Below are 25416 nucleotides of genomic sequence, written 5' to 3' on the forward strand. Positions count from 1 at the left end.
GCAATTAATACTGGTTTTTAGCTTTGCCCCATAACACTGAATCTTTTTTATATTACGATTGTAGATGGTGAAATTCTAAATTCTTTGCAACTGCATTGAGAAATGCTATTAAACTGTTAGACTGTTTGCCCCACACAGTTTTTCACAATGTGGTGAACCTTGCGCCATCCTTGCTTGTGAATGACTGAGGCTCTCGAGGATGCCCTTTCATACCCAGTCATGATACAGTCCTGTTACCAGTTAACCTGTTTAACTGTGGGGCGTTTCAAACAAGTGTTTTTTGAGCAGTACACAAATTTCCCAATCTTTTGTTGCCCCTGTCCAAACTTTTTGGGACATATTGCAGGCATCAAATTCAGAATGAGTGTATATTTACAAAAAGCAATAAAGGATACTAGTTTGAACATTAAATATCATGTCTTTGTGCTGCACTCAAGTGAATATGGTTATAAAAGCTCAAAGGATAATATACAGTCGTGTTTGTCAAAATATGACAAAACGTTAAAGATATTTCTTAACAACCACTTGGGGGAAAAAAGAGATTTATTCCTGTTAGTTATGTTTTAAATCACTTTAAATTTGAAAAGATCCTCGTTGTCGCGTCACTTCCTGTGGAGGGAATTTAACCCGGAAGAAGGTGGAGTTCTCCTCAGTCGGGAGTTGGCTGGATGAGGAAGCGGCTGAAACCAGAACCAGATTCAGGACCAGAACCAGCGGGACGTGAACCTGACAGCAGGACCACCTAACTCTGAGCCACAAACCCAGTTCAGACCGACAACGAGCCGCAGTGTGTCCGCTGTTTGTGAAACTTTCTTCGGTAACTCGCCCAGTTAGCCCGCTAACGGCTAGTTCACCTGCCTGCTAACAGGGAAGTGACGGTGTCAGGTGAAGTCGGACTCCAGCAGCAGGTGTCTTTTCTCCAGAGGACTCAGACAGGTGAGAGGAATCGCTCAGGTACACATCACCTGCTTTCTGTCGGCTCTCCGAACACTGGGCGCTAGCATGCTAACAGGCTAACAGGGCGGTGGTCCCCTGTTAGCATTAGGAGCTAACGTGCTAATTACAGAACAACAACACGTCACACTGACAAATTATACATGTAAAATATACAGCAAATATATCATACAACATGCCTTAAATATATAATGGTATTTTAAGTAACTGTGACGTGACATACAACAAATGTACAATATAATATTAAATATACATTAGAATGTGCAATAAGCATAATATTATTTTAATGTATAATAATGATAATATGCAATAAATATAAGATTGTAGGTGCACGTAAGCGCTCGGATCTGTAATTAAATAGGAATTAATCTTTGTCATGTTAGGGGTTCCACCCAGAAGGTCAACATTTTTTGACCAACCACCCACACACATACACACATACTTACACGCACGCACACACACACACCACGCTGCTGCAATAGCTACTCATGGTTCTGGATTTCACTGTTTGTTTGTTGGAAACCTGTTGGAGTTGGACTGCAGTGCTCAACTGGAAACTTTGTGTCAGACATTGATTCATCAGTGGCTTAATATAATATACAATAAATATATTATATTCAGTGTGTTACCAGACAGATCAACATAGAACAGACATATACAACATACAGGTGCTGTAAATACTGTATATGACAGCTGTTTTATTAACACACAGGAGACAGTGTTACTATAATAAACTTTGTTTCAATTATTCTATTTAGTTCAGTCACTTTAGTTCAGACACAAGCAATTATTCTGTGACAGTATAAACGTTCCAACACCTGTGAACATGTTGATGTAAACATTTTTAAGAATCAGTGAACAGCGTTGTTGACTGACACCCAACAAGACCATTCTCATCTCCTTCAGGTTTTTCAGGTTTAGTGGGACAGCTGGTGATGTAACTGATTTGATCTTATCTGAAACAGTGAGTCAAATAATCAGCAGTAGACTGACAGTACTACACTATTAATCTGCAGCTATTTGAGTTTGTCAGTTAATAGTTCAAGACATTTGTCAAACAAAAATGACCAAATTTGACTTATTTCAGCTTCTGATATACTTTCTTTTATTTACCTAAAAAAAAACCTCAGAAATTATTTAGGAAATTCTTTTTTACAGCCCTAGACAGGATATAGGTTTTTCAAGATAATTAGATATGCAGTTAAAGGTGCAGTTGTGTTTATAAAATAACATTTTAATCAGTTGCTGGTTTTAATTTGTTTAAATACTAAATACAGCAGAGTCAAACTGAAACTAAAATCTCTTGTTTAGTCTTTATAATCAGTTTTGTGAATGTGAAACTAAAGTCTGTCCATATTTAAACTGTAAAAGCTTTATCTTGTTCTCAGGTGTGGTTTAAATACAAACAATAAGTTCATGCAACAATAAAATCAGTGACCTAATTCAGGGCTCCAGACTAACTGCTCCACTTGTAGCAGTGCTGCTCCCCACTGAAAATATTAGGAGCACCACTTAAACCAACATGCAGTGCAACACATTTATATTTTAGCCATTTTAATGTCGGCCTGATAAATACTTTGGTCATAAATAGACATTTTACAGAATTACAATGTGCTCTTTATTTTCTGGAAACTTTATTTTATTAGATAAATATCAGATGCTGACATAATTTGCAGTTGAAAAAAGGTAATAAATTGCAATATATGTTACCACAATACTCAGTAGAGTTGGCTTGATTTCCTGTTATGCTGGTTCGGGCTGGTGCACAAGCTAATACCGGTTTGATTTTATATAAACAGGCTGAACAGGAATTGGTCATTATGGAATGTATGGCAAATTTAAAAGTCGCCTCCATCAGCAACCTGTGCTGATGACGTCATTCAAGTTGCATTGTGTTAGTAATAAGCAATATGACAACTTGATGAACATTATGTTATGTTTATAAACAGATTAACAGAGCCTCAGTGTCTGACAGGTGGTGGGTGACCTGAGCATGGCAACATGAAGGAGATTAAATTTCAGTAGAGGTGGGAGGGGCAGAGCTGCACACGCTGCGTTTGTTTACTAGAAAGTTCATGTGATGTTTGGGTTGACAAGAGGAGACATGACAGTATCTTAAGAAAACTAGCACAGCAACATATGTGCTGTTTTTAGCTGAACTTTTGTCAGATGCTGTTTCTATTTATTCCTTTTGCTTGCTTTGAAAGTGCCACAGTGGAGTTGAAATGCAGAATTATTATTAGAAGTAATGTGTTCATAAAAAAAATAGAATAAAATTGAATGCCACCAGCTTGCTGTTTTTTCTCACAATAATAAGTATCTCATTCCTAAAATGTTGAGGCAGAGGGTACTGTCTGTAGCTCTGGTTGAGGGTGAGAGGCTGTCAGCAGATAAACAGAGAGCCGTGTGGGTACATGAGACCCTAAAAAAGAGGCTGGATCACGGGGAGTACCACCAGTTGGTCCTGGAGCTTCTCCTCCATGATGGACGTTTCCAGATGTATTTTAGGATGACTCAGGGGCAGTTTGACAACCTGCTGTCTATCATCGGGCTGTATAGCTCTGGGTATCCAGCAACCACTACCACCAGTTTCTCCTCCATTGTTTACCAACTGTAAACTTGTTTTCGTGACCACCACAGAAGGCCCGCCTCTCAAATCATCCAATTGGACAACGGGTTTCAGAGCGCTCTGGCAAAAACGGCAGGTGCATAGAGTGCAGAAACATGAGGTGCGTCGCAACGCAAAAACAGGGAGCAAACGACTTCATTCTCATTAAAATCAATTACAATTAGAAAATGCTTTCTCTGTGATCAGGGTTTAACTCTTCTATGTCTCTCTCGTCACCTCAAAACACACATGAACCTTTAAGTAAACAAACAGCTTGCGCCGCTCTCCCACCTCTACTGGAAAACTGGGTTGCTGATATAAGCTACTTTTTAATTTGCCTGAATGTGTTGTAATGAAAAATGCTGGTTCAGCTGGTTTGCATTAAATCAAACTGGTTTAAGCTCGTACACCGGACCGGACCAGCACAACTGGAAAGCAACCAAACTGTAGTTTCCAAGCTAGGTGTCTGCCAGAACATCTTTTCTATTGTAATGTTCAAAAGCCGCTTTCTTATCCTCATACTGTACAGTATGTGTTCATGGTGAAGGAGGAACATGTAGATCTGTTAGACACATTCACTGCATGTAAATACTGATGGCTAACGCTCCTCCTGCAGTAGAAGAAGAAGATGACGAGCGGGGGATTGAACAGCATCGATGCGGTGAAGAAGAAGATCAAAGTGCTGCAGGAGCAGGCGGAGGAGGCAGAGGATCGAGCTGAAAGACTGCAGAAGGAGGTGGAGAAGGAGAAGAAGGGCAGAGAGGAGGTACACACACACACCTGGGGTCTGTCAGGTTGTATCAGATGCTTTGAACACTTGTATGTGTTGAAAGAGGAATGTGAGGTATGTTGCAGGTGACGAGACTGCCTGCTCTGTGGTACTCTGTAGTAGAAGTGGTATGCAAGCTGTACTACAGTGTACTGCAGTAGAGAGGTGAACCCGACTATGAGTTGTCTTCTCCCTGCTGTGTGTCTTGTAGGCGGAAGCGGAGGTGACGTCCCTCAGTCGGCGTCTGCAGGTTGTTGAAGATAACCTGGATCAAGTTCAGGAGAGACTGACCAAAACCCTGTTTAAACTGGATGAGGTGGAAAAGGTTGCAGATGAGAGCGAGAGGTCTGACACACCTGAGACACATCTCAAACTCACCTACAGGTTTCAGACTTTATTTCTCAAGCGAGGCCAGACAGACTGATGAATCTCTTCCTCCCTGCCTGTCTCCTTGTCAGAGGTATGAAGGTGAAAGAGAACAGAGCTCTGAAGGATGAAGAGAAGATAGAGCAGCTGGAGAGTCAACTGAGAGAAGCCAAAGAGATTGCTGAGGAGGCCGACCGCAAATATGAAGAGGTACATTTACAACACCTGTAATGTTATATATTATACTAGAGACACAGAGCTGCTCCTCTGTCTGTTAAATCTGTCTGTTAATTAGTCTATGAAATTAGTGCAGTAGCATATGTGCAGTACAGCACTGTGCTGCATGTGTGAGAGACAGAACTACATGATTGTTTGCTTGTTTGTGTGTGAGGTGGATCATAGTGCGCTGCTGCTCTTCTTGGTACCTGTAGTCTATTGCGTGACACTGGGACAGCGCCTGGATGCAGGCGACAGATGTGTTAAAAAAACGCAGCGACATCACAGATGTTTCATGTACAAGACATATATAACGAGGACAAAGTGCCGCGCTGCCGGCTTCAATGCAAGACAACGCTGTCTCACCACTTTGCAGCCATTAATTTATATATACAGCAGAACAGGCAGCGTAAAGGGGCTTCAGAGAGATGTTGTAGCGAATACAAACATGTCATACTCTTGACGTTTTACTTCTTTTAGTTTTTTTAACTTCTGTCCAGCTGCTTCATGTTGTGCCGACTTCCTTTGTCTCTGATTTTACATGCTGTTTGTTGTTATAAATGTTAATTGAATATCAAAGGGACAACAGTCAAACCCTGACGCTGATTTGATGTGTACTGTCTCTTTAAGAGAACATGAATACAGATCACCTGTATAAACCTCACATGTCAAAGAGATCTATGACATCATGTTGTGTGTTTGACAGATCGCTCGGAAACTGGTGATGGTGGAAGGAGACCTGGACCGAGCTGAAGACAGAGCCGAGCAGGGAGAAAGGTCTATCACACACAGACACACACACACACACACACACACACACACACACACACACACACACTTACTGTAAAACAGTAGCTCAATCCTGAGGGACCTTGCTTGGGGAAACTGAGGGCTGCTGCTTCAAGTGCTGGCAGGATCAGGTACTGTGTGTGGACTGGTAGCTTGAGAAGTGTCAGGCACCAAACCCCCAAATAGACCTTTTCCACAACGGACATCTTGACACATCATAGTAGGAAATGCACAGGCGTATTTAATAACACTAATGGTGGCTGCGTATCACTTAGTGGAGCCCCTGATATCGTGCATGCTCGCTGACTGGAAAAGTTAACTGGGACACTAAATGGACCTGCGTCACTGTTAATGTTATTGGTTTCATCTGTGCTTTCCCTTCTATGACAAGTCGAAATGTCTGCTGTGAAAAAGGTCTGTGCTGAGGGTGCTGCGCTGGGGCAACCAATCATTCTGATACATATGTGTAAATAAGACAATAAAAACAATAAAGTGCATTGTCATTATGATTATTTTATACACAGGTGCATGTCTAACAGCTGCTTACAGCATGAAGCTGCTGCTGCTCTGATACTGCTAACAGACAGACAGGTAGACACAGAGAGACAGGTAGATGAGACCAATCACAGTCTGACGTTCGTTATTACCACAGAGGTCTGATATTATATAAATATCTTCACCACAAAGTCAGGTGTGAGTGTGAGCGGTTATTATATCCTAGTTATGAGTTTTTATAACTTGTAATAAGGGTCAGAGTCAGTGGTGTAGTAACAGCTGATGTTCCTCAGCAGAATGTGCATGTGATATCACCAATAATCCGACTGATGACCTCATAATGATGTCATACTGCTCCAGTAACAGTGCTCTAATTTTACTGCATCCATCCATCTCTCTCTTCCTGTCTGTTTCCATGGAAACATGTTGATGCTGCTGCTGCATGTCCTGCTGCCTGTCTTTCTGTCTGTCTGGCCATCTGTATGTCTAATAGTAAGGTTCGGAGGTTGGAGGAGCAGTTGAGGGTTCACGACCAATCATTGAAGAGTCTGCAGGCATCTGAGGACCAGGTACTGAGGGTCACCTGACCCCCCCCCACTCACCTGCTGTCCTTTAAACAGGAGAAGCTCCTTCTCCTGACCTCCTGCCGCATCCTATGACCTCTGACCTTAAGCTGCTGCTTCAGCTCCTCCTCCTGCTGCTGCTCGCTGCATGACTTTAACCTGCCACAGGCACCAAACTACACACCACACCTGTTCAAAAACAAACTACACACCACACCTGTTCAAAAACAAACTACACACAACACCTGTCCCACAACAAACTACGCACCACACCTGTCCAAAAACAAACTACACACCACACCTGTCCCACAACAAACTACACACCACACCTGTCCAACAACAAACTACACACCACACCTGTCCAACGACAAACTACACACAACACCTGTCCAACGACAAACTACACACAACACCTGTCCCTCGACAATCTACACACACCTGTCCCTCGACAAACTACACACAACACCTGTCCCTCGACGATCTACACACAACACCTGTCCCTCGACGATCTACACACAACACCTGTCCCTCGACAAACTACACACAACACCTGTCCCTCGACAAACTACACACAACACCTGTCCCTCGACAATCTACACACAACACCTGTCCCTCGACAAACTACACACAACACCTGTCCAACAACAGTCTACACACAACACCTGTCCCTCGACAAACTACACACAACACCTGTCCCTCGACAATCTACACACAACACCTGTCCAACAACAAACTATCTACACACAACACCTGTCTAGACACCAAAGTACATTAAAGTTGGCCTTAGAAGCGTTTAAGTAACCATAGTAACTGAGTTTAAGTTAACCTGTAGTTAACACTAAACCAGCTCTCTCAAACAGTCCCAGACATCAAATAACACAGCTCATCTGTTTGACACAATCTATCGTCTGATTTGACCTTTGACCTGCAGCAAGAGTCGAATGTTGGAGGAGGAGATGAAAACTCTCTGCACTAGTTCAAAGTCTCTGGCGGCCCAGGCTGAGAAGGTAGGAGGAGGAGGTCCAGTTTGAACACGAGTGTTTAACTGGTGTTTTTGGTTCAATATTTCACCACCCAGCATCACTGATGGGTGTGGTCAGACCCAGCAGTGATGTCACAGTGTACCAACACACTCAGCTCTACGCTTTATACATCACTGCAGTAAGGTTAGAGGTCAGCCAATGCTGTCAAAGGTGTTTCATTACTTATATTGTCATCACATTTAAAAATTGAGTTTACCTGTATTAAGAGCAGCCAGCCTGTTCCTAATAAACAGACCTGTTACACTCACCTGTTAGTTGTTAGCTGATCTGTTAGTTGTTAGCTGACCTGTTACACTCACCTTTTAGTTGTTAGCTGACCTGTTAGTTGTTAGCTGACCTGTTACACTCACCTGTTAGTTTTTAGCTGACCCGAAACAATCACCTGTTAAATGACCTGTTACACTCACCCATTAGCTGACCTGTTACACTCACCTGTTAGCTGTTAGCTGACCTGTAACAATCACCTGTTAGCTGTTAGCTGACCTGTTACACTCACCTGTTAGCTGACCTGTAACAATCACCTGTTAGCTGTTAGCTGACCTGTTACACTCACCTGTTAGCTGACCTGTAACAATCACCTGTTAGCTGACCTGTAACAATCACCTGTTACACTCACCTGTTAGCTGTTAGCTGTTAGCTGACCTGTAACAATCACCTGTTAGCTGACCTGTTACACTCACCTGTTTGCAGAAGAGAAATTAAAGCCTCTTTCATGATTTGACTTCAAGGTGTCTTTATACCTAATAAGCTGATGTCTGTGTGTTAGTCCACCTGGTTCTCTGATTGTCTGTCTCTGTCTTGCTCTCAGTACTCTCAGAAGGAAGACAAGTACGAAGAGGAGATCAAGAACCTGACCAGGAAACTCACGGAGGTGAGACACTGACTCCTTGTTTGTATTCATTTATTACCTGTCGACCTCCTGTTTTTACCTGTTAATTACTTGTTGCAGGCTGAGTCCAGAGCTGACACTGCGGAGCGTTCAGTTGCCAAACTGGAGAAAACCATCGATTGTCTGGAAGGTGAGAGAGTTTGTTCTTCTATCAGTATTTAATAATAATAAGCAGTGGGGGCACCCAGTATTTATCATTTTTTGGATGTGCCTGCTGTTTTTTTGAGGCCTCAGTTTGTATCAACAACCTTTTGACCACAAACTCCAAGCAGCCGCCTCCATAATGGAAGCCCCCTTCCCTGCCATCTGATCCAACTCACTACCAGGTGGTGATCAGTTGACAGCTTTGCTCCTCTCTTCAAGTGTCCAAGACACATGGACGCAGATCTGATGATACAAACACAGTCAATCATCAGTCTTTGGCCTGGGGTGTTCTGGTACCAAGTACACTTATGAACCACCCTATGCTCCAACATGGTGTTCGTTATGGCCAATCCATGACTAGCACAGAAGTCCAATAACAAAACACCACTTGAGTTCAGATCAGGTGGGTTGTTTCTCCCCTGTCAACCCCCTCCAGGTATCTGTGTTGTTGCCCACAGTAGCGTTGAAGTCGAAACAGTAGAACTAGAGTCCTCAGACAGTATCCCCTTCAGGATACCACCCAGAGACCCCAAGAGGGCCAGGCACTCTGAATTGCTGTGTGATGCATAGGCACAAACAAACAGCCAGAGACTTCCCCCCAGCGACTTGCACTTGTGTAGAGATGATCATCTCAATCCCCGGGGAGAACTCCAACACAGCGGCGTTCAGCTGGGGGCTCAGGAGTATTCCTACTCCAGCAGATCACCTATCACCCCGGACATCTCTGGAAGTGAGAGTTAAGCCCCTCTGCAGGAGTTTGGTTCCAGAATTGGCCCTATTTGTGGAGGTGAGCCGAACTGTATTTAGGAGCGGTTACTCCTCAGTCAGAGGACGTTTGACATCTCTGAAGCCACTCTGTGATGTCAGGGGTGCACATGCCCAGTTCCTCGCCTTTTATTTTGCCTGCTGCCCGGCTCACAGTGCACCTGTCTGTGCAAGTGATGGACCCACAGGCCTAATGATGATTATTAAATATTAAAGAACGAATTACAAAGTAATCATTAAAATGTCCCGAAGTAATTGTCAATTGATCTTTTTGTTTCAGAGGCTTTGACTTCGGCCAAAAATGCCAACATGGAGCTCCAGGCGACTCTGACTCAGACCATGGACGAGCTCAACTCCTGCTGAACCTCCCCCTCTGCCTCTCCCCCACTGCTCCTCCCACCCCCCTCTGCTGCCTGACAAGTGGACGTCAGGGACTCTGTGGCCAAATCATTCCTATGACTCCTCCTCCTCTCCTCCCACTCTCACTCATCTCACCTCCCTTCTGCTCTCCTCCTGGTGGACGTTTGGGAGGTTAAACATTCCTCCCCCTCCTTACCTCCCCCCCTCTCCTCCCCCTGCTGGCTGCTTGGTTGACATCAGGAAACATTCCCTCTCCTTCTTTGACCTCCTCTCCCTCTTCTGCACCTCCTCTCCTGGTGGATGTGAGATAGGAGTCAGTGAACCCCCCCCCCCCCCCCTCCCCATGTCCTCTTCTTAATGATTCCTGTTTTCACACATTCCTTCTCTGATTTTTAAAGTCTTATTTGGAGTGTTGCTTTACTTTACTCCTCATGTCTGGAGGTCTGCCTCCCCCCCTCCTCACTCACTGACAGTGCCAACTCCCCCCACCTCCCCCTCCTCAGTATTATGTGCAGGAGGCCAGACAAGGAGCTATAAGGGAGTTTAACAGTGACTTACAGCCATTCCCTCGTAAAGAACTAATGAACGACTAACGAAGTGTTTGTCTTAATGGTTTGTTGTTACTTTGTTAATGATTAATTGATTGATTTATAGAGCAGACATCCTGTCAGCCAATGATCTTTAGTTTGGTTCCTGGGGGCGTGTTATGAAGTAGCCAATCACAAAGAGGCATTCCACTACTGTGCATGGTAGTCCAGGGGCCAATCACAGACACAGTCGACCTTTTCCCTGATGACACAAATAAATAAAGTTTAGAAATGTTTTTACCCTGAAGCTGGTGATGATGTCATCACTGTGCTGATGTCACAGCTCATTGTAATTAATCATGAGACAGGATTTTATAAAATAAAAGCACCGTTACTGGTATTTAGGTCCAAGCTGACTCACTGTGGTTTTTTATTCATTATCAGACATATCTGCCTGAGACCCGAGTTTTTGTTTGGTATGCATTTTTAAATTCTCCTGGCTATTTGGGATCAGTAGGACCCGGTAAGTATAGAAAACTAAACATTTAACAATAAGTCCCAATGTCCTCAAAAGAGTACTTCCTAACTAACAGTGTCTCAGCTTGTTACTGTTGCTAAAATTGGTCAAATTTGTTGATCAAAGTACAAACATTAAAAATAAACAAGTGTCAACCATAAAGTGTGATCAGGCTACTACCACCAGACAGCACAAAAAAGTGTATGAATGAAGACAACAGGTCTAAGTTAAATTGAATGAAGTATAAGGTCAGATAAACTCAAAATGTGATTTCCTCATATGAGGACACAGGGTCTCAGGAGGATACAAGTTTATTTAATTCATACCAAAACATTTATTTTATTTTTTCAAAAATTTAAAAAGTAACTGCAGTAAAATGTACAAGTATGTATCATAAAATAGAAATACTTAATTGTAATTGCAGTAAATGTACTTCGTGACTGTAAGTGGTTTCTGCAGATGTTGGTGAAACAAAATGTTTAAGAAAGATATTATTCAAATATGATCACGAAGTTAAATTCAAAAGTCCACTGAAAAAACAAACACAAAAAAAGACAGATTAGAAAAATTGCTCATGATTACAAATGTACTGTAAAACTTAATTAGTAGCTCGGGCTGTTATTTGCTAATATCACTATGGTCAACAGGCCTATAGATGGGACAGGCCTTTAATTCCTTTCACACAAAACTTGCTCAGCAAAGATGGGAAATACGATTCATTATACGATAGCTCTACGATTTATTTAAACCAGTATGAATATTACTTGTATAAACATTAGGCTTCAGATAATATATCAATTATGAATCATTCATTTGATCTAGCGCCAGCAGACGGCACTTTACACCACTTTATCCTGTTAAAACATCCTCACAACTTGGATTAATTTTAATGAAAAAGCCTTTTGATTATTTTGTTTAGAGGATCCTTACACACTAAAGGAAAATGAACAACTTAAAGGGTAAACGAGGAATGGACACATAATGTAAGGTGGTCACTAACCAGACTTTATACATCTGAAGAACTATTAAAAAATGAACTGCCTGGCAACCAGACCAGGCCTCTAATTGAGACAGGCCTTTTTTTTTCTGTCAAAATGTGCAGCTACACCAGGCTAGTGAAAAGGACTGGGCGTTAAATTAAAGTTTTTATGTGTTTTTTTTTTATATTTATTACATTATTTATACCATTTATTGTTGTTAACTCAGTTAAATATTTTATCTCATTCTAGAGCTGCAGTGATTAATCAGGTGTCTGATTGTCAGTTCTGTTAATCCATTGTTAAATTAATCAGAGACGGATTTGATAATTGATTAATGGCTTCAGTTAGAAAAAAAAGATTTGCAGCTTCTTACATGTGAATACTTTCTGGTTTCTCTACTCTGACAGTAAACTGAATGTCTTTGGGTTATTTACTTCCTGAAAAGATCTCTTCACAGGTGAGAATCTCCCATCAGCCTTTGCTTCAAGTAATGATGTAAACAACCTGAGAGTGGCGGAGCTGCAGACTTAGAAAAACTTTATTGATCATCAAGGAGAAAACAGTGACATTCATCAGTTATCAATAAAACTTTTGCTCAGTGCGATGAAGATGATGAGGATACTTCCTTGGCTAGCTTCAGGATTGGCTGCAGCTGCTCTTCTAACGAGGGGGCGTCTGCGTCATTAGTGATCACCCAATCAAATTTAACCCCACTGTCCAACCCGCACTCTGACTCTGCATCATCCACACCTGAGAGACACACAGGTAAATGAGCAAACTGTTACGTTTAAAATATGTTTCCCCGTTTCTCTCGTTGCCTTTAATCACGTTTGTTAAACATGATGTAATGTTACTGTAGCTGCCTGAAAGACACACAGGCAGAGAGACAGACAGGTAATCTTACCTGGGGAGAAGCTCCACCCCCTCTGTTGGCGTGTTTTCTCTGAACATTGAACTCTGACACTTTGAGTCTGTCGAGGAAACTCCGACCAGAACCACTGCAGGTCTGACAGCCGCCGCGCATCACTCACCACCTGACCAATCAGAGAGCAGAGAGCATCACTCACCACCTGACCAATCAGTAGATATTTCAGCTCACAGTAAAAACCACCTGAACACTGAAGGACTTCTAACCAGGAGAAGTTTCAGCTGGTTGTAATGTGCAGTCTTCACCACTAGATGTCTCCAAATCCCCCAAATCTTAAACACTGGTCCTTTAACATTAGATTTAAGTTATGTCTAATGTGTTGTTTTCTTACTGACAGCTTTCCAAGGTTAATCTTTGTGATAATAAACATTAGCTCAACAGTTTAAACTATAAACAATGATGTCACCACAGAAGGTGAGGTAAACTGGTCTGATGCCACAGTCTGGCCCCATCAGTACGAGCTGCTGGTCTCATAAACAGCTTCAAATACACAGAGAAACATTAAAGAAGAAGAGGCGGTGACCTCAGGGAAGGACGGTAACATACCCAGACAGGTTGTCGTGCTCCTCTGGTTGCTAGGCGACAGAAGAATCCGGGGTCCTCGCGTCGCCGAGCTTCTCCCCAACGAATCATATCAGCCCGATACTGCTCCTTATAAAGACCAGGACCCAGCAGCTGGTCCAGGTCCAGGCCGTGCTCCTGTGAAACCAGCAGAATTAACATGACTCAGCAGAACCAATAGAACTAACATGACTAAGCAGAACCAACAGAACTAACATGACTCAGCAGAACCAATAGAACTAACATGACTCAGCAGAACCAATAGAACTAACATGACACATCAGAACCAACAGACCTAACATGACTAAGCAGAACCAACAGAACTAACATGACACAGCAGAACCAACAGACCTGACATGACTAAGCAGAACCAACAGAACTAACATGACACAGCAGAACCACCAGACCTAACATGACTCAGCAGTAACCGAGTGATGTGTTGTTTGTGTGTGTGTGTGTGTGTGTGTGTGTGTCAGCAGGTGTCTCACCTGAGCGTACTGCTGTTTGAGAGGTCCAGACAGACGCAGGATGCAGCAAACATCAGGGCCTAAACTACAGAAGAAGAAACGTGTAAACTTCATACAGGTGCAATAATAAAAACTACAGAAGAAGAAACAGGTGAGCTGAGGAACAGTAGGCTAATCTGAAAGAAAGTCAGACATAAATTACTACAGTAATCTCACATAAAGTACTGCAGTATTCTCACAGAACGCACTAAAATAATCTGACAAAGTACTGAAGTAATTTCCCAGAATGTACTGCATTAAACTCAGCGAAGTAATCTGACAGTACCACAACAATATGACAGAAAGTACTGCAGTAATCTAACAGAAAGTACTGCATCAACATGGCAGGCTTGATCAAACGAGAAATACTGCAGTAATCTATAGAAAGTACTACAATAATTTGACAGAGAGTACTGCAATAGTCTGACAGAAAATATGTCAGTAATCGGACATAAAGTATTGCAGCAATTTCACAGGAAGTACTGCAGTAATCTGACAAAGTATTGCAGTAATCTGAAGAAAAAGTACTGTAACAAAATTACAGAAGATACAAGAGTATTCAATAATCTTACAGAAAATACCTCAGTAATTGGACATAAAGTACTGCAGTAATCTGACAAAGTACTGAAGTAATCTATTACAAAGTACTGCAATGAAACAGAGTTACTGCAGTTTTCTGATCTCAGGTCAGAGCTCCAGTTTCGTCACAAACAAAAACAGATTTACAGAAATAAATAATCAATAAAGTTTGAATCGATAACTGATCAGAGACTCACAGAGCAACAAACCACTGACAGTAATCATTGATTAATGATCAGGATCAATACTGATCACTAACAGGCAGAAACAAACCACCCGGACAGTTTTACCGGTTGTGGATCAGGTCCGTCACATAATCCTTTCCGGACTTCCGCTTCCCGCTGAAGACCAGAACCAGTTTGGGTTCAGAGACTCGATCCTCCATCTGTCATCAATAACACCTATCGATATCTGTTGCTGATCGATCCGCCGCTGCCTCTTACCATCATCTCCGTGTTCAGACTGTCGGACCACACTGGACCGGTACCGTAACTGTCCGAGCAAACAGGAAGCACTTCAAAATAAAACCACTGTCTTCATGATTATAAAAACACAACATGGTTCATCCACATCACTGATCGATATTAAACTGATCAGATATCGATCAGGAGACGCGTGAAGTTTGTTTGTGGGGAGGAATCAGAAAAATACTGGAGTGTTTTTCTGAAGGCGCAACATGTTGGAGACATTACGGTAACATGTGATCATCGTCACATTGTGGACTGAACCACTGCAGCTTACAGAGGGGGGAGTCAATGTGGACATAACGTCCGATTCTGACATGGAAATGATATTTAAATTAGTTAAATTGTTTCGCATACTACTACTACTACTACTACTACTACTAATAATAATAATAATAATAATTATTATTATTATTATGTAGAAATATGCCGATTATGACATATAAAACTCGTGATATAGATATTTTTATACATTAAAAAAAAAAAAAGGAATTTTTATACATTATGTGATCCTAAAAAAAACTTGGGCTGAATGTTTACGGCACATAAAGACATAATCTATTTTGTCAGCAGTCATTGTAACTCATCTTAAACCCCCACAAAGTTTATTGTCCATATTATAAATGTTTTATTATTATTTAAATGATTATAAACAGATTGTAGCTACTATTATTTATTTATTCTGATTAGTGGTAGAGCAGGTGCCCCATTTACAAGGCTGTTGCCGCAGCGGCCCGGGTTCGAGTCCAGACTGTGGCCCTTTGCTGCATGTCATCCCCCCCCCCCCCCCCCCCCCTTCACACTTAACTGTCCTGTCCATTAAAGGCAAAAAATGCTTACATTTCAAAAACTACAGCTGTGAACTGCATTTCCCATGAGCACTTTCATGACCAAGCACAGGTGTTCTTGATTTGATGTCATAAGAAAAGCATGAAGAAAAGTCCATTTTTTCCACTCTCTCCCCCCTGTGTCTCCGTGTTGGTATAATCCGGGTAAAGGGTCATCAGATGTTGAACAACATGGCGGCAGCTGTGTTTTGGAGGAGCGGAGAACTTCTCAGATCAGTGAGGACTGCAGCTCACAGGGTGAGAAAACTTTTTTGTATTTAGTATTTAGATTTATATATGTAAGACAAATCAAAGTTTTTAAAACGGCAAACTGTGACGTCAGAGGGAAGCTGCAAAACAACAAACATTCAGTAATCATCTGTCAGTGTCTTTGACAGTGCAGTGAAATATTTTCTCTTCTCGTGTATCACTTGTTTTTGTGTTTAAAAATCTGTTGATGAAAAATGTAGAATATCACGAAGGTAAAGCGGAGCCTGGTTCTGGCTGCAGCTGCAGCTGTTCAGTGATCTGAACATCAGGTGGGGCTGTAACATCAGCATGAGCCTCTCCATCACAATCAGCTTCAATAATTTACTAAGTGGTAGTTTGGAGAAATATTCCTTGAGGGTTTTCTCTCAGAGAGGGATCTATTGGTCAAGAACAAGAACAAAGTCATGAATGGATTTCTGTCAGAAAAGACTTTGTGACTGGGAGAATTTCTCCCATGTGCATGTTTGTGAATACAGCCCCAGGTGCTGATGAGCAGATAATCCAACAGCTTCACATCCCCCAAAACAAATACACAATAAAAAGTCAACAATGCTGAACAACAGCAACGATCTTTGTACCGTACAAACTTAGATAATTAGATACTGTACATTAACATGCATAAGTGATATTTGTATTATTATAAGTAATATTTGTTGAAAGACAGAACTTAAATGTTTAATTCTCAGTTGTTCCTCTTCTAATAAAAAGAAATAAAGAAGTGGTCGTATAGTGTGTCATAAAAGATACTTTAAAAAGTCATAGTGTAGTATCTCTTTAAAAAAAAAAAAGTCATAGTATGTCATAATTTTAAAAAAGTCATAGTGTAGTATGACAAAAAAATAAGGTTATATTTAGAAATTAAAAAAGATTAATTTATTTAAAAAAGTCATCGTATAGTATGTCATAAAAAATAAAAAGTCATAGTGTAGTATGACATAAAAAAATAAAGTTATATTTAGAAATTTAAAATAATTTATTTCAAAAGTCATTGTATAGTACGTCATTAAAAATAAAAAGTTTATAGTGTAGTATGTGATAAATTAAAAAAAATATAGTGTAGTATGTCATGAAAAATACTTTAAAAAGTCAGTGTAGTATCTCATAATTTTTTAAAAAAAATTCATAGTATGTCATAATTTACAAAAAGTCTTAGTATAGTACGTGATAATTTAAAAAAATAGTCATAGTGTAGTATGACATAAAAAAATAAAAAGTTATATTTAGAATTTTTTTTATTATTTCAAAAAAGTCATTGTATAGTATGTCATAAAAAATAAAAAGTTATAGTGTAGTATGTGATAAATTAAAAAAATATAGTATAGTATGTCATGAAAAATACTTTAAAAAGTCATAGTGTAGTATGACATAAAAAATAAAGTTATAGTTAGAAATTAAAAAAGATTAATTTATTTAAAAAGTCATCATATAGTATGTCATAAAAAATAAAAAGTCATAGTGTAGTATGACATAAAAAAATAAAATTATATTTAGAAATTTAAAATAATTTATTTCAAAAGTAATTGTATAGTATGTCATTAAAAATAAAAAGTTCATAGTGTAGTATGACATAAAAAAATAAAAAGTTAGATTTAGAATTTTTATTATTTCAAAAGTCATTGTATAGTATGGCATTAAAAATAAAAATTTTATAGTGTAGTATGTGATAAATTAAAAAAAATATAGTGTAGTATGTCATGAAAAATACTTTAAAAAGTCATAGTATAGTAGCTCATAATTTTTTTTAAAAATTCATAGTATGTCATAATTTACAAAAAGTCTTAGTACAGTACGTGATAATTTAAAAAAATAGTCATAGTGTACATAAAAAAATAAAAAGTTATATTTAGAATTTTTTTATTATTTCAAAAAAGTCATTGTATAGTATGTCATAAAAAATAAAAAGTTATAGTGTAGTATGTGATAAATTAAAAAAAAAATAGTATAGTGTGTCATGAAAGTACTTTAAAAAGTCATAGTGTAGTATGACATAAAAAATACTTTAAAAAGTCATAATATAGTATGCCATTTTAAAAAAAGTCATTGTATAGTTAGTATGTCAAAATATTTTAAAAAGTAATAGCATGCCATGAAAAATATAAATAAAAAATAAATAAAAAATATAATACTATAAGTCATAGTATAGTATGTCATAATTAAAAAAAGTCATGGTATAGTAATCATAAAAAATATTTTTAAAAAGTCACTGCATAGTACGTCAAAACATTTGAAAACGTCATAGTATGTCATAAAAGATATTTTAAGTCACAGTATAGTATGTCATTTTTTTTTGTTTTTTAAAAAAGTCATAAATTAGTATGTCATTAATAAGTTATAGTGTGTGCAGTTGTCCTGGGAGATCATTATATGCTGCCTCCCTAAAATGGCTGAACTTCTGATCTGATTTAGTTTGTTTTTTGTTTTTGGCATCATCGTTATGTAATGCACGTTTGACAGAAAAACATGCAGACGTTAAATAAAAGGAAGTGTTTAGCTTGGAGGGATACGATTCTGATGGACCGGACAATTTATAACTGGGTCTGAAGTGGAACCAGTTCTCGATTCTCATTTTTAGTCCAAGTGCAATAAAAAAATTAAATTACACAGTAAATACAAATAACTTCTACACACACACGCACGTATCTTCTGTTCTCTCACAAACACTGTGTTCTTTCAGTCATGGTTCCACAGCTCGGCGGTTCTTCCTCAGCAGTCCGGTTCTGCTCCTCCTCAGTCAAGCTTCTTCCCGCCGGTTGAAGGCGCCATGCTGCCGGCTGGAAGCTTGAAAAACAAAGTGGCGTTCATCACAGGAGGGGGGACGGGACTAGGCCGAGCCATGACCACCACCCTGTCACAGCTGGGAGCTCAGTGTGTCATCGCCAGCAGGTCAGAGGTCATCCTCCACTGCTGACTGTTAATATATATATCAGTGTGTGTGTACATGTGATGGACCGATGACGTTTGTAATTCTAGAAAACATCAGATAAAATTGGACTTTTGAGCTTTTAATAAACTTTATAAAATAGTTTAAAATATGATTCATGAATCTGAGGTTGTGTTTGTGTTATTTGTTCAGGAAGTTGGACGTCCTGCAGCAAACAGCCGAGGAGATCAGCAGCCAGACTGGAAACAAGGTGACAAACCAGAACCAACCAGCGCACATTAGAAAACAGCATTTTAATTTATGTATGTACAGTTTTATATAATCACTGAGGCTCCTGGTCTGAGCTGGTCCCCCCTCTGTCTCTGTCTCAGGTCCATGCGGTTCAGTGTGATGTCAAAGATCCAAAGGCTGTCTCTCACTGTGTCGACCAGACAGAAACTCTGACAGGACTTCCTGATGTAAGAGCACACACACACACACACGTTTGTTAGGACCATCACTGACATGATGTGTTCCCCAACCCTCACCCTGACCTACTGATGACGACAGTGCTCGTGTGTCTTGATTGGTCCAGGTGATCATCAACAACGCAGCAGGAAACTTCGTCTGTCCGTCAGAACGTTTGTCGCCAAATGGCTGGAAGAGCATCACCGACATCGTCCTGAATGGGACGGCCTTCGTTACCCTGGAGCTGGGCAAGAGGCTGATCCAGAGTCAGAAAGGTCAGGGGTCACTGAGAGACTGAGCCAGGGTCAGAAAGGTCAGAGGTCACTAAGAGACTGATCCAGAGTGAGAAAGGTCAGAGGTCACTAAGAGACTGAGCCAGGGTCAGAAAGGTCAGAGGTCACTAAGAGACTGATCCAGGGACAGAAAGGTCAGAGGTCACTAAGAGACTGATCCAGAGTCAGAAAGGTCAGAGGTCACTGAGGCTGATCCAGAGTGGAGAGGTCAGAGGTCACTAAGAGACTGAGCCAGGGTCAGAAAGGTCAGAGGTCACTAAGAGACTGATCCAGAGCCAGAAAGGTCAGAGGTCACTAAGAGACTGATCCAGAGTCAGAAAGGTCAGAGGTCACTGAGGCTGATCTAGAGTCAGAAAGGTCAGAGGTCACTAAGAGACTGATCCAGAGTCAGAAAGGTCAGAGGTCACTGAGGCTGATCTAGAGTCAGAAAGGTCAGAGGTCACTAAGAGACTGATCCAGAGTGAGAAAGGTCAGAGGTCACTAAGAGACTGAGCCAGGGTCAGAAAGGTCAGAGGTCACTAAGAGACTGATCCAGGGACAGAAAGGTCAGAGGTCACTAAGAGACTGATCCAGAGTCAGAAAGGTCAGAGGTCACTGAGGCTGATCCAGAGTGGAGAGGTCAGAGGTCACTAAGAGACTGAGCCAGGGTCAGAAAGGTCAGAGGTCACTAAGAGACTGATCCAGAGCCAGAAAGGTCAGAGGTCACTAAGAGACTGATCCAGAGTCAGAAAGGTCAGAGGTCACTGAGGCTGATCTAGAGTCAGAAAGGTCAGAGGTCACTAAGAGACTGATCCAGAGTCAGAAAGGTCAGAGGTCACTGAGGCTGATCTAGAGTCAGAAAGGTCAGAGGTCACTAAGAGACTGATCCAGAGTCAGAAAGGTCAGAGGTCACTGAGGCTGATCTAGAGTCAGAAAGGTCAGAGGTCACTAAGAGACTGATCCAGAGTGAGAAAGGTCAGAGGTCACTAAGAGACTGATCCAGAGTGAGAAAGGTCAGAGGTCTATGAAAGATCAGAAGTAATTTAAAGTCTGATTTTGTTATTATTTGTTGTTTGTGTTGTTATTGTGATTTTATTGTTTATGTTGATTGTACATTGTTTACTGTTTGTATTTATTGTTGTTGTTCAGGTGCGTCCTTCCTCGCCATCACCACCATCTACGCTGAGTCTGGTTCAGGTTTCGTGGTTCCGAGTGCGTCGGCGAAGGCTGGAGTCGAGGCGCTCTACAAGTCAGTGTGGCATTTAACCTTTCAGCTCAACACAGCTGAAGTCACACACACTGCTTTATCATGACGTCATTATGATTGTTGCCACGGTAACACTAATGTTGTGTGTGTCAGGTCCCTGGCGGCAGAGTGGGGGCGCTATGGCCACAGGTTCAACATAATCCAGCCTGGACCAATCAGAACGAAGGTACTGCCCATTTGACCACAGCTGATGAAGTTTGTTTATCTACAGTTGTCTGTTGTTGTTTACCTGTGGTTTGTTGTGTTTAGGGGGCGTTCAGCCGTCTAGACCCGACCGGAGCCTTCGAAAAGACGATGATCAGTCGGATCCCAACAGGTCGACTCGGAACACCAGCAGAGATCGCAAACCTGGCAGCGTACATGAGCAGTGACTACGCTACCTGGATGTCTGGAGCTGTGAGTCTGACTGATCCTGGATCAGAGTTTAGACCAGGGAAGCGAGATCAACCTTTCCTGGGTTACCCAGACCTATCCTGGGTTGACTAACCCTAACAATGGCAATCAGGATAATCGGTATCACGACGCTGGATATCAACTCTGTAACTCAACCCAGAGTTGCTTTATCAAGAGCCGTGAACGCGCACGCAGCAGACCAATCACAATCATGAGAGAAGCGCAGCGTCACTGAGCGTCACTGAGCGTCCTCACAGAGCGCTGTATGTGAGGGAAAAAAGGTATTTCTCGTGAGGATCAGAGATTAATTCTACTAAAATATGAGGAGGAGAAAAGCAACTTTACAGAAAAGGCCAACACCGTGGCAGCTGCAGGAGAAGGAAACATGCGTGGCAACGCATAACGGGATGAATAATATTTAGCTTTAGTTTAGATTAGTTTATTTTCACATAATGTTAAAAACAGACAGTATAAAATTTACAAGATTAAAAAAAGAAAAGTGCCAGAGAGGTTAGAAGCCACTAAAGAAATTCCCGTCAAAACATCAATGAAATCAAATAATAGAGAAGAAAAAAAGAAAAACGGGTCAGGAAAGAAGAAATAGAGGAGGAGAGAGGGAAAAATCAAGACAAAACAAGGTAGCAAATAAAATGATGTGTAGGTTAAATTACTCATCACTGGTTCAAGTGGCTACAGTACCTGTACCTGTACATCTGACACTGATCACACCCTTGAATCCCATGAAATCAATGCTGCGCAGATGAATTGCGTGTATTACAATTATCGTCTAACATCATTGCGTCTGATAAATTGGTCTTCTTTGTCATAACGTTATATATGCTACAATAAAGCTTAAAGCTGACGCCACAATTAAATCATATCAACACCAAACTGATAGTCTGAATAAAATCATCCTGATATTGAGCTGTGTTAGAAATTAACAGCTGCGCAAAAATATACCTAGTCTCCCTCTTTAAAAAACAAAAAGGAAAATCCCTCAAACACCATGAAGTGTAGACATGATAGGCTACTTTCCACACTTCCAGCAGCAAAGCTGTCAATTAGGCCCATTATCTTTAACAGGGATCATTTCCTCCAACAAAACAAAATGTTGGCACTAATTAATGGTGCTGTTAAGTGTTCGCAAATTAGCCTATCAGTTTCTTTCTTATGAAGGGGTGCGATGAAAGTTCGACTTCTTTCCACTCCTTTTTGAACAAACTTTTCTGTTGTTGTTGCTTTCTTTTCTTTTTTAATGTTCAAAATAAACTTTCAAATCAAAATCAATCAAATGAATTAAACTTCCCGTCATGACTGGGCTGCATTTCTGTCAGCGGAGTCATTTTTTTCCGAACAGCTGATTGGCCAGTGGGTGGTGCTTTTTATAGGATCAGATTCAACCCTGAACTTACCCTGCTCCGGAGCAGGATAGCCGTTCAGAGTAAGTTACCATGGTGATCTACCCCGATAAGAACTGAACCGGCTTCGTGAGACCGAAAACCCAGGGTTAACCCTGAAGTTACCTCGCCAAGACATTAATCCTGCTTCGTGATACAGGCCCCAGAGTTGAGACTGATATTAGATCAGAGGTTTTACACAGTTTTGTTTGCCATACTATACTATGACCTTTTTATGCACTTTTGGACGCCATACTATACTATGATGTTTTTATGCACTTTGGACGCCATACTATACTATGACCTTTTTATGCACTTTTGGACGCCATACTATACTATGATATTTTTATGCACTTTTGGACGCCATACTATACTATGATGTTTTTATGCACTTTGGACGCCATACTATACTATGATATTTTTATGCACTTTTGGACGCCATACCATACTATGATATTTTTATGCACTTTTGGACGCCATACCATACTATGATATTTTTATGCACTTTTGGACGCCATACTATACTATGATATTTTTATGCACTTTTGGACGCCATACCATACTATGATATTTTTATGCACTTTTGGACGCCATACTATACTATGACCTTTTTATGCACTTTGGACGCCATACCATAATGACGTTTTTATGCACTTTTGGACGCCATACTATACTATGACGTTTTTATGCACTTTTGTCAACAAAAGTTATTTAGACATTAAAAACGAACTGTATTGATTTTTTGATCTGCATTTATTTTCATAGATTTTGCCATCATGAAGATTGGTTTATATGTGACGTTTTTATGCCGTTTTGGACGGCCTATTACATACTATGATGTTTTTCTGAGATATTGGACGCCATACTATACGATGACATTTTTAGGCAGTTCTGGATGCCATGCTAGAGTTTTGACCAATGTTAAATGTTTAAGTTTTATAACCTTGTTTGTTTCCAGGTGATTCGGTTTGATGGAGGAGAATACGTGTCAATGGCCGGAGAGTTCAACGAGCTGCGCAGGGTGAGTGAACAATAATAATTAATAACTCAGTCATACAAACCAACATGTGTCCACTCCTTTATTTCACTTAGTAGTTTGGAATATTTAGATCAAAGAACACACAGATATATGAAGGATATATGTTGATGATGATTCAGACTTTATTTCTGACATGGTCATGATTTACATTTAAAGTGTTAGAGATGAAAATAATAATGTGTTTGTGTCTCAGGTGACCCCAGATCAGTGGAAGATGATGGAGGTGATGATCAGAAGCACTAAAGGATCCTAAAAACACAAACACTTTCATCAGATCACAAAAACTAATCAAATCAGGGATCAGGTGGACCCGCCCACCTGCTGATGTCATCATGACGATAGAATCAGATGAATATTTGCCACGAGTTTTGATGTTTTACTAACTGATTGAGCCTTACTTTCAGAAAACACTGTTAGCCTGTTAGCTTGTAGCTAGTGAAGCAGTCACATGACTAACTGCACATGCTCAGTGTAAACACAAATTCATGTTTCTGACAGCTGGATAATAAAACATTGTTACTGTTGTTTAAAGTGTGTCTGAGAGATTTGTACGTCACTCCAGCATCAAACAGTTTGTTTATAAATAAACAATAAACGTATGTTAGACCAAACCAGCTTCAAGACACATCTGATAGAAGTGACCCTGCAGGCGGAGGAGCTGAGAGGGGGAGTCCATCTCTACAATGGAGCCTCGCTCCATCACAATCACCCTGAGGAAAGAGACAGGACCATGAGTCAATAAAATTTAATTAAGTACTGTGACGTATCCAGTTATTGTTGTCAATAATAAACAACTTCCCTGTCTCACTCTAAAACAATGACCTATAATCAACCTAGTGTACCTAGTGTAGTCCATGATGGTGTTGAGGCGGTGTGCGATGGTTAGGACTGTACAATCATCAAACTGAGTACGAATGGTGGACTGGATCAGCTGGTCTGTCTTGAGGTCCACAGCTGCTGTTGCCTCATCCAAAACCAAGATCCTGGTCTTCCTCAGGAGAGCTCTGGCCAAACACAGCAGCTGCCTCTGACCCAGACTGAAGACAAAGACGTCGCACTTGACAACAAATCTGCTGCTGTCACCAATGTAAATAAATAAAATGATAAAACTAACTGCACAAATGTGTCACTGTTATTGTGAAGATGTCTGTGAACACAACAATCTGCAGGTGAAATAAGTTGTCATTCATGTGTAAAAAATTAAGCACATCTCTGACTTGAGTTTAGGTTTTGTTGAGCCAGCTAACACAAAGAAAGCCTGACTGTCCAGCTGGCTTCATGGTAAACCACATCCAGACTAGTTTTAGGTGGACCTACCTGAGGTTCTCTCCTCCTTCACAGCACTGATAGTCCAGTTTTTGTGGCAATGCAGACACAAAGTTGCTGAGATGAGCCAGTTCCAGAGCTTTCCACAGATCCTCCTCTGAACAGTTATTAAAGGGGTCAAGGTTCATCCTCAGAGAACCAGAAAACAGCACAGGGTCCTGAAGTTGAAGACCAGAGGTCACCATGAACATTATGACATTTTTATGCATTTTTGGACGCCATACTATACTATGACATTTTTATAAAATTTTACAGGCCATACTATAATAAAACG

The 25416-nt window shown here is 40.6% G+C and overlaps 4 protein-coding genes and 1 long non-coding RNA gene across 8 annotated transcripts in view; 2 read left to right on the forward strand and 3 right to left on the reverse strand.

Moving 5' to 3' along the window:
* Positions 1-625: 625 nt before the first annotated feature.
* Positions 626-10899, forward strand: LOC117265784 (uncharacterized). Of its 2 annotated transcripts, none has more exons than XM_033640481.2 (9): positions 626-936; positions 4179-4328; positions 4543-4676; positions 4790-4907; positions 5620-5690; positions 6691-6766; positions 8612-8674; positions 8753-8822; positions 9882-10899. In XM_033640481.2, the coding sequence occupies exons 2-9, from the start codon at positions 4191-4193 to the stop codon at positions 9962-9964; spliced, it is 753 nt and encodes a 250-aa protein (XP_033496372.1). In that variant the 5' UTR covers positions 626-936; positions 4179-4190; the 3' UTR covers positions 9965-10899. The 2 variants fall into 2 exon arrangements, with proteins under 2 accessions (XP_033496372.1, XP_033496373.1); XM_033640482.2 differs by lacking the exon at positions 6691-6766 and adding an exon at positions 7692-7767 and having other exon boundaries at positions 627-936.
* On the reverse strand, positions 7933-8494 carry LOC144464467 (uncharacterized). Of its 2 annotated transcripts, none has more exons than XR_013492161.1 (3): positions 8459-8494; positions 8090-8388; positions 7933-8038 (listed from the first exon to the last, which is right to left on the reverse strand). It is a non-coding gene; the product is annotated as an uncharacterized LOC144464467 (long non-coding RNA). The 2 variants fall into 2 exon arrangements; XR_013492160.1 differs by having other exon boundaries at positions 8090-8393; positions 8446-8491.
* A 1606-nt stretch (positions 10900-12505) lies between the features above and the next one.
* Positions 12506-15045, reverse strand: pmvk (phosphomevalonate kinase). 2 transcript variants are annotated; one of them, XM_078171371.1, is made up of 5 exons: positions 14850-15045; positions 13963-14026; positions 13460-13612; positions 12890-13055; positions 12506-12735 (listed from the first exon to the last, which is right to left on the reverse strand). In XM_078171371.1, exons 1-5 carry the CDS (start codon positions 14942-14944, stop codon positions 12581-12583), a joined length of 633 nt encoding a protein of 210 aa, XP_078027497.1. In that variant the 5' UTR covers positions 14945-15045; the 3' UTR covers positions 12506-12580. The 2 variants fall into 2 exon arrangements, with proteins under 2 accessions (XP_078027497.1, XP_033496375.1); XM_033640484.2 differs by having other exon boundaries at positions 12890-13019; positions 14850-15038.
* A 922-nt stretch (positions 15046-15967) lies between these two features.
* decr1 (2,4-dienoyl CoA reductase 1, mitochondrial) lies at positions 15968-24347 on the forward strand. The gene is made up of 10 exons (XM_033640789.2): positions 15968-16108; positions 18795-19003; positions 19194-19251; positions 19373-19459; positions 19576-19723; positions 20870-20969; positions 21081-21153; positions 21237-21383; positions 23736-23798; positions 24010-24347. The coding sequence occupies exons 1-10, from the start codon at positions 16031-16033 to the stop codon at positions 24067-24069; spliced, it is 1023 nt and encodes a 340-aa protein (XP_033496680.2). The 5' UTR covers positions 15968-16030; the 3' UTR covers positions 24070-24347.
* The window catches only part of LOC117265948 (multidrug resistance-associated protein 1-like), a 32977-nt gene continuing 31403 nt past the window's right edge, over positions 23843-25416 (reverse strand). The window contains exons 28-30 of the mRNA XM_033640788.2: positions 25134-25300; positions 24659-24853; positions 23843-24526 (exon numbers count right to left, since the gene is read on the reverse strand). Of these exons, the coding sequence (XP_033496679.2) occupies positions 24418-24526; positions 24659-24853; positions 25134-25300 (471 nt within the window). The 3' untranslated portion in view covers positions 23843-24417. The remainder of the gene's footprint in view (positions 24527-24658; positions 24854-25133; positions 25301-25416) is intronic.

Source organism: Epinephelus lanceolatus, chromosome 10 (genome assembly GCF_041903045.1).
Source record: "Epinephelus lanceolatus isolate andai-2023 chromosome 10, ASM4190304v1, whole genome shotgun sequence".
Taxonomy (NCBI): domain Eukaryota; kingdom Metazoa; phylum Chordata; class Actinopteri; order Perciformes; family Serranidae; genus Epinephelus; species Epinephelus lanceolatus.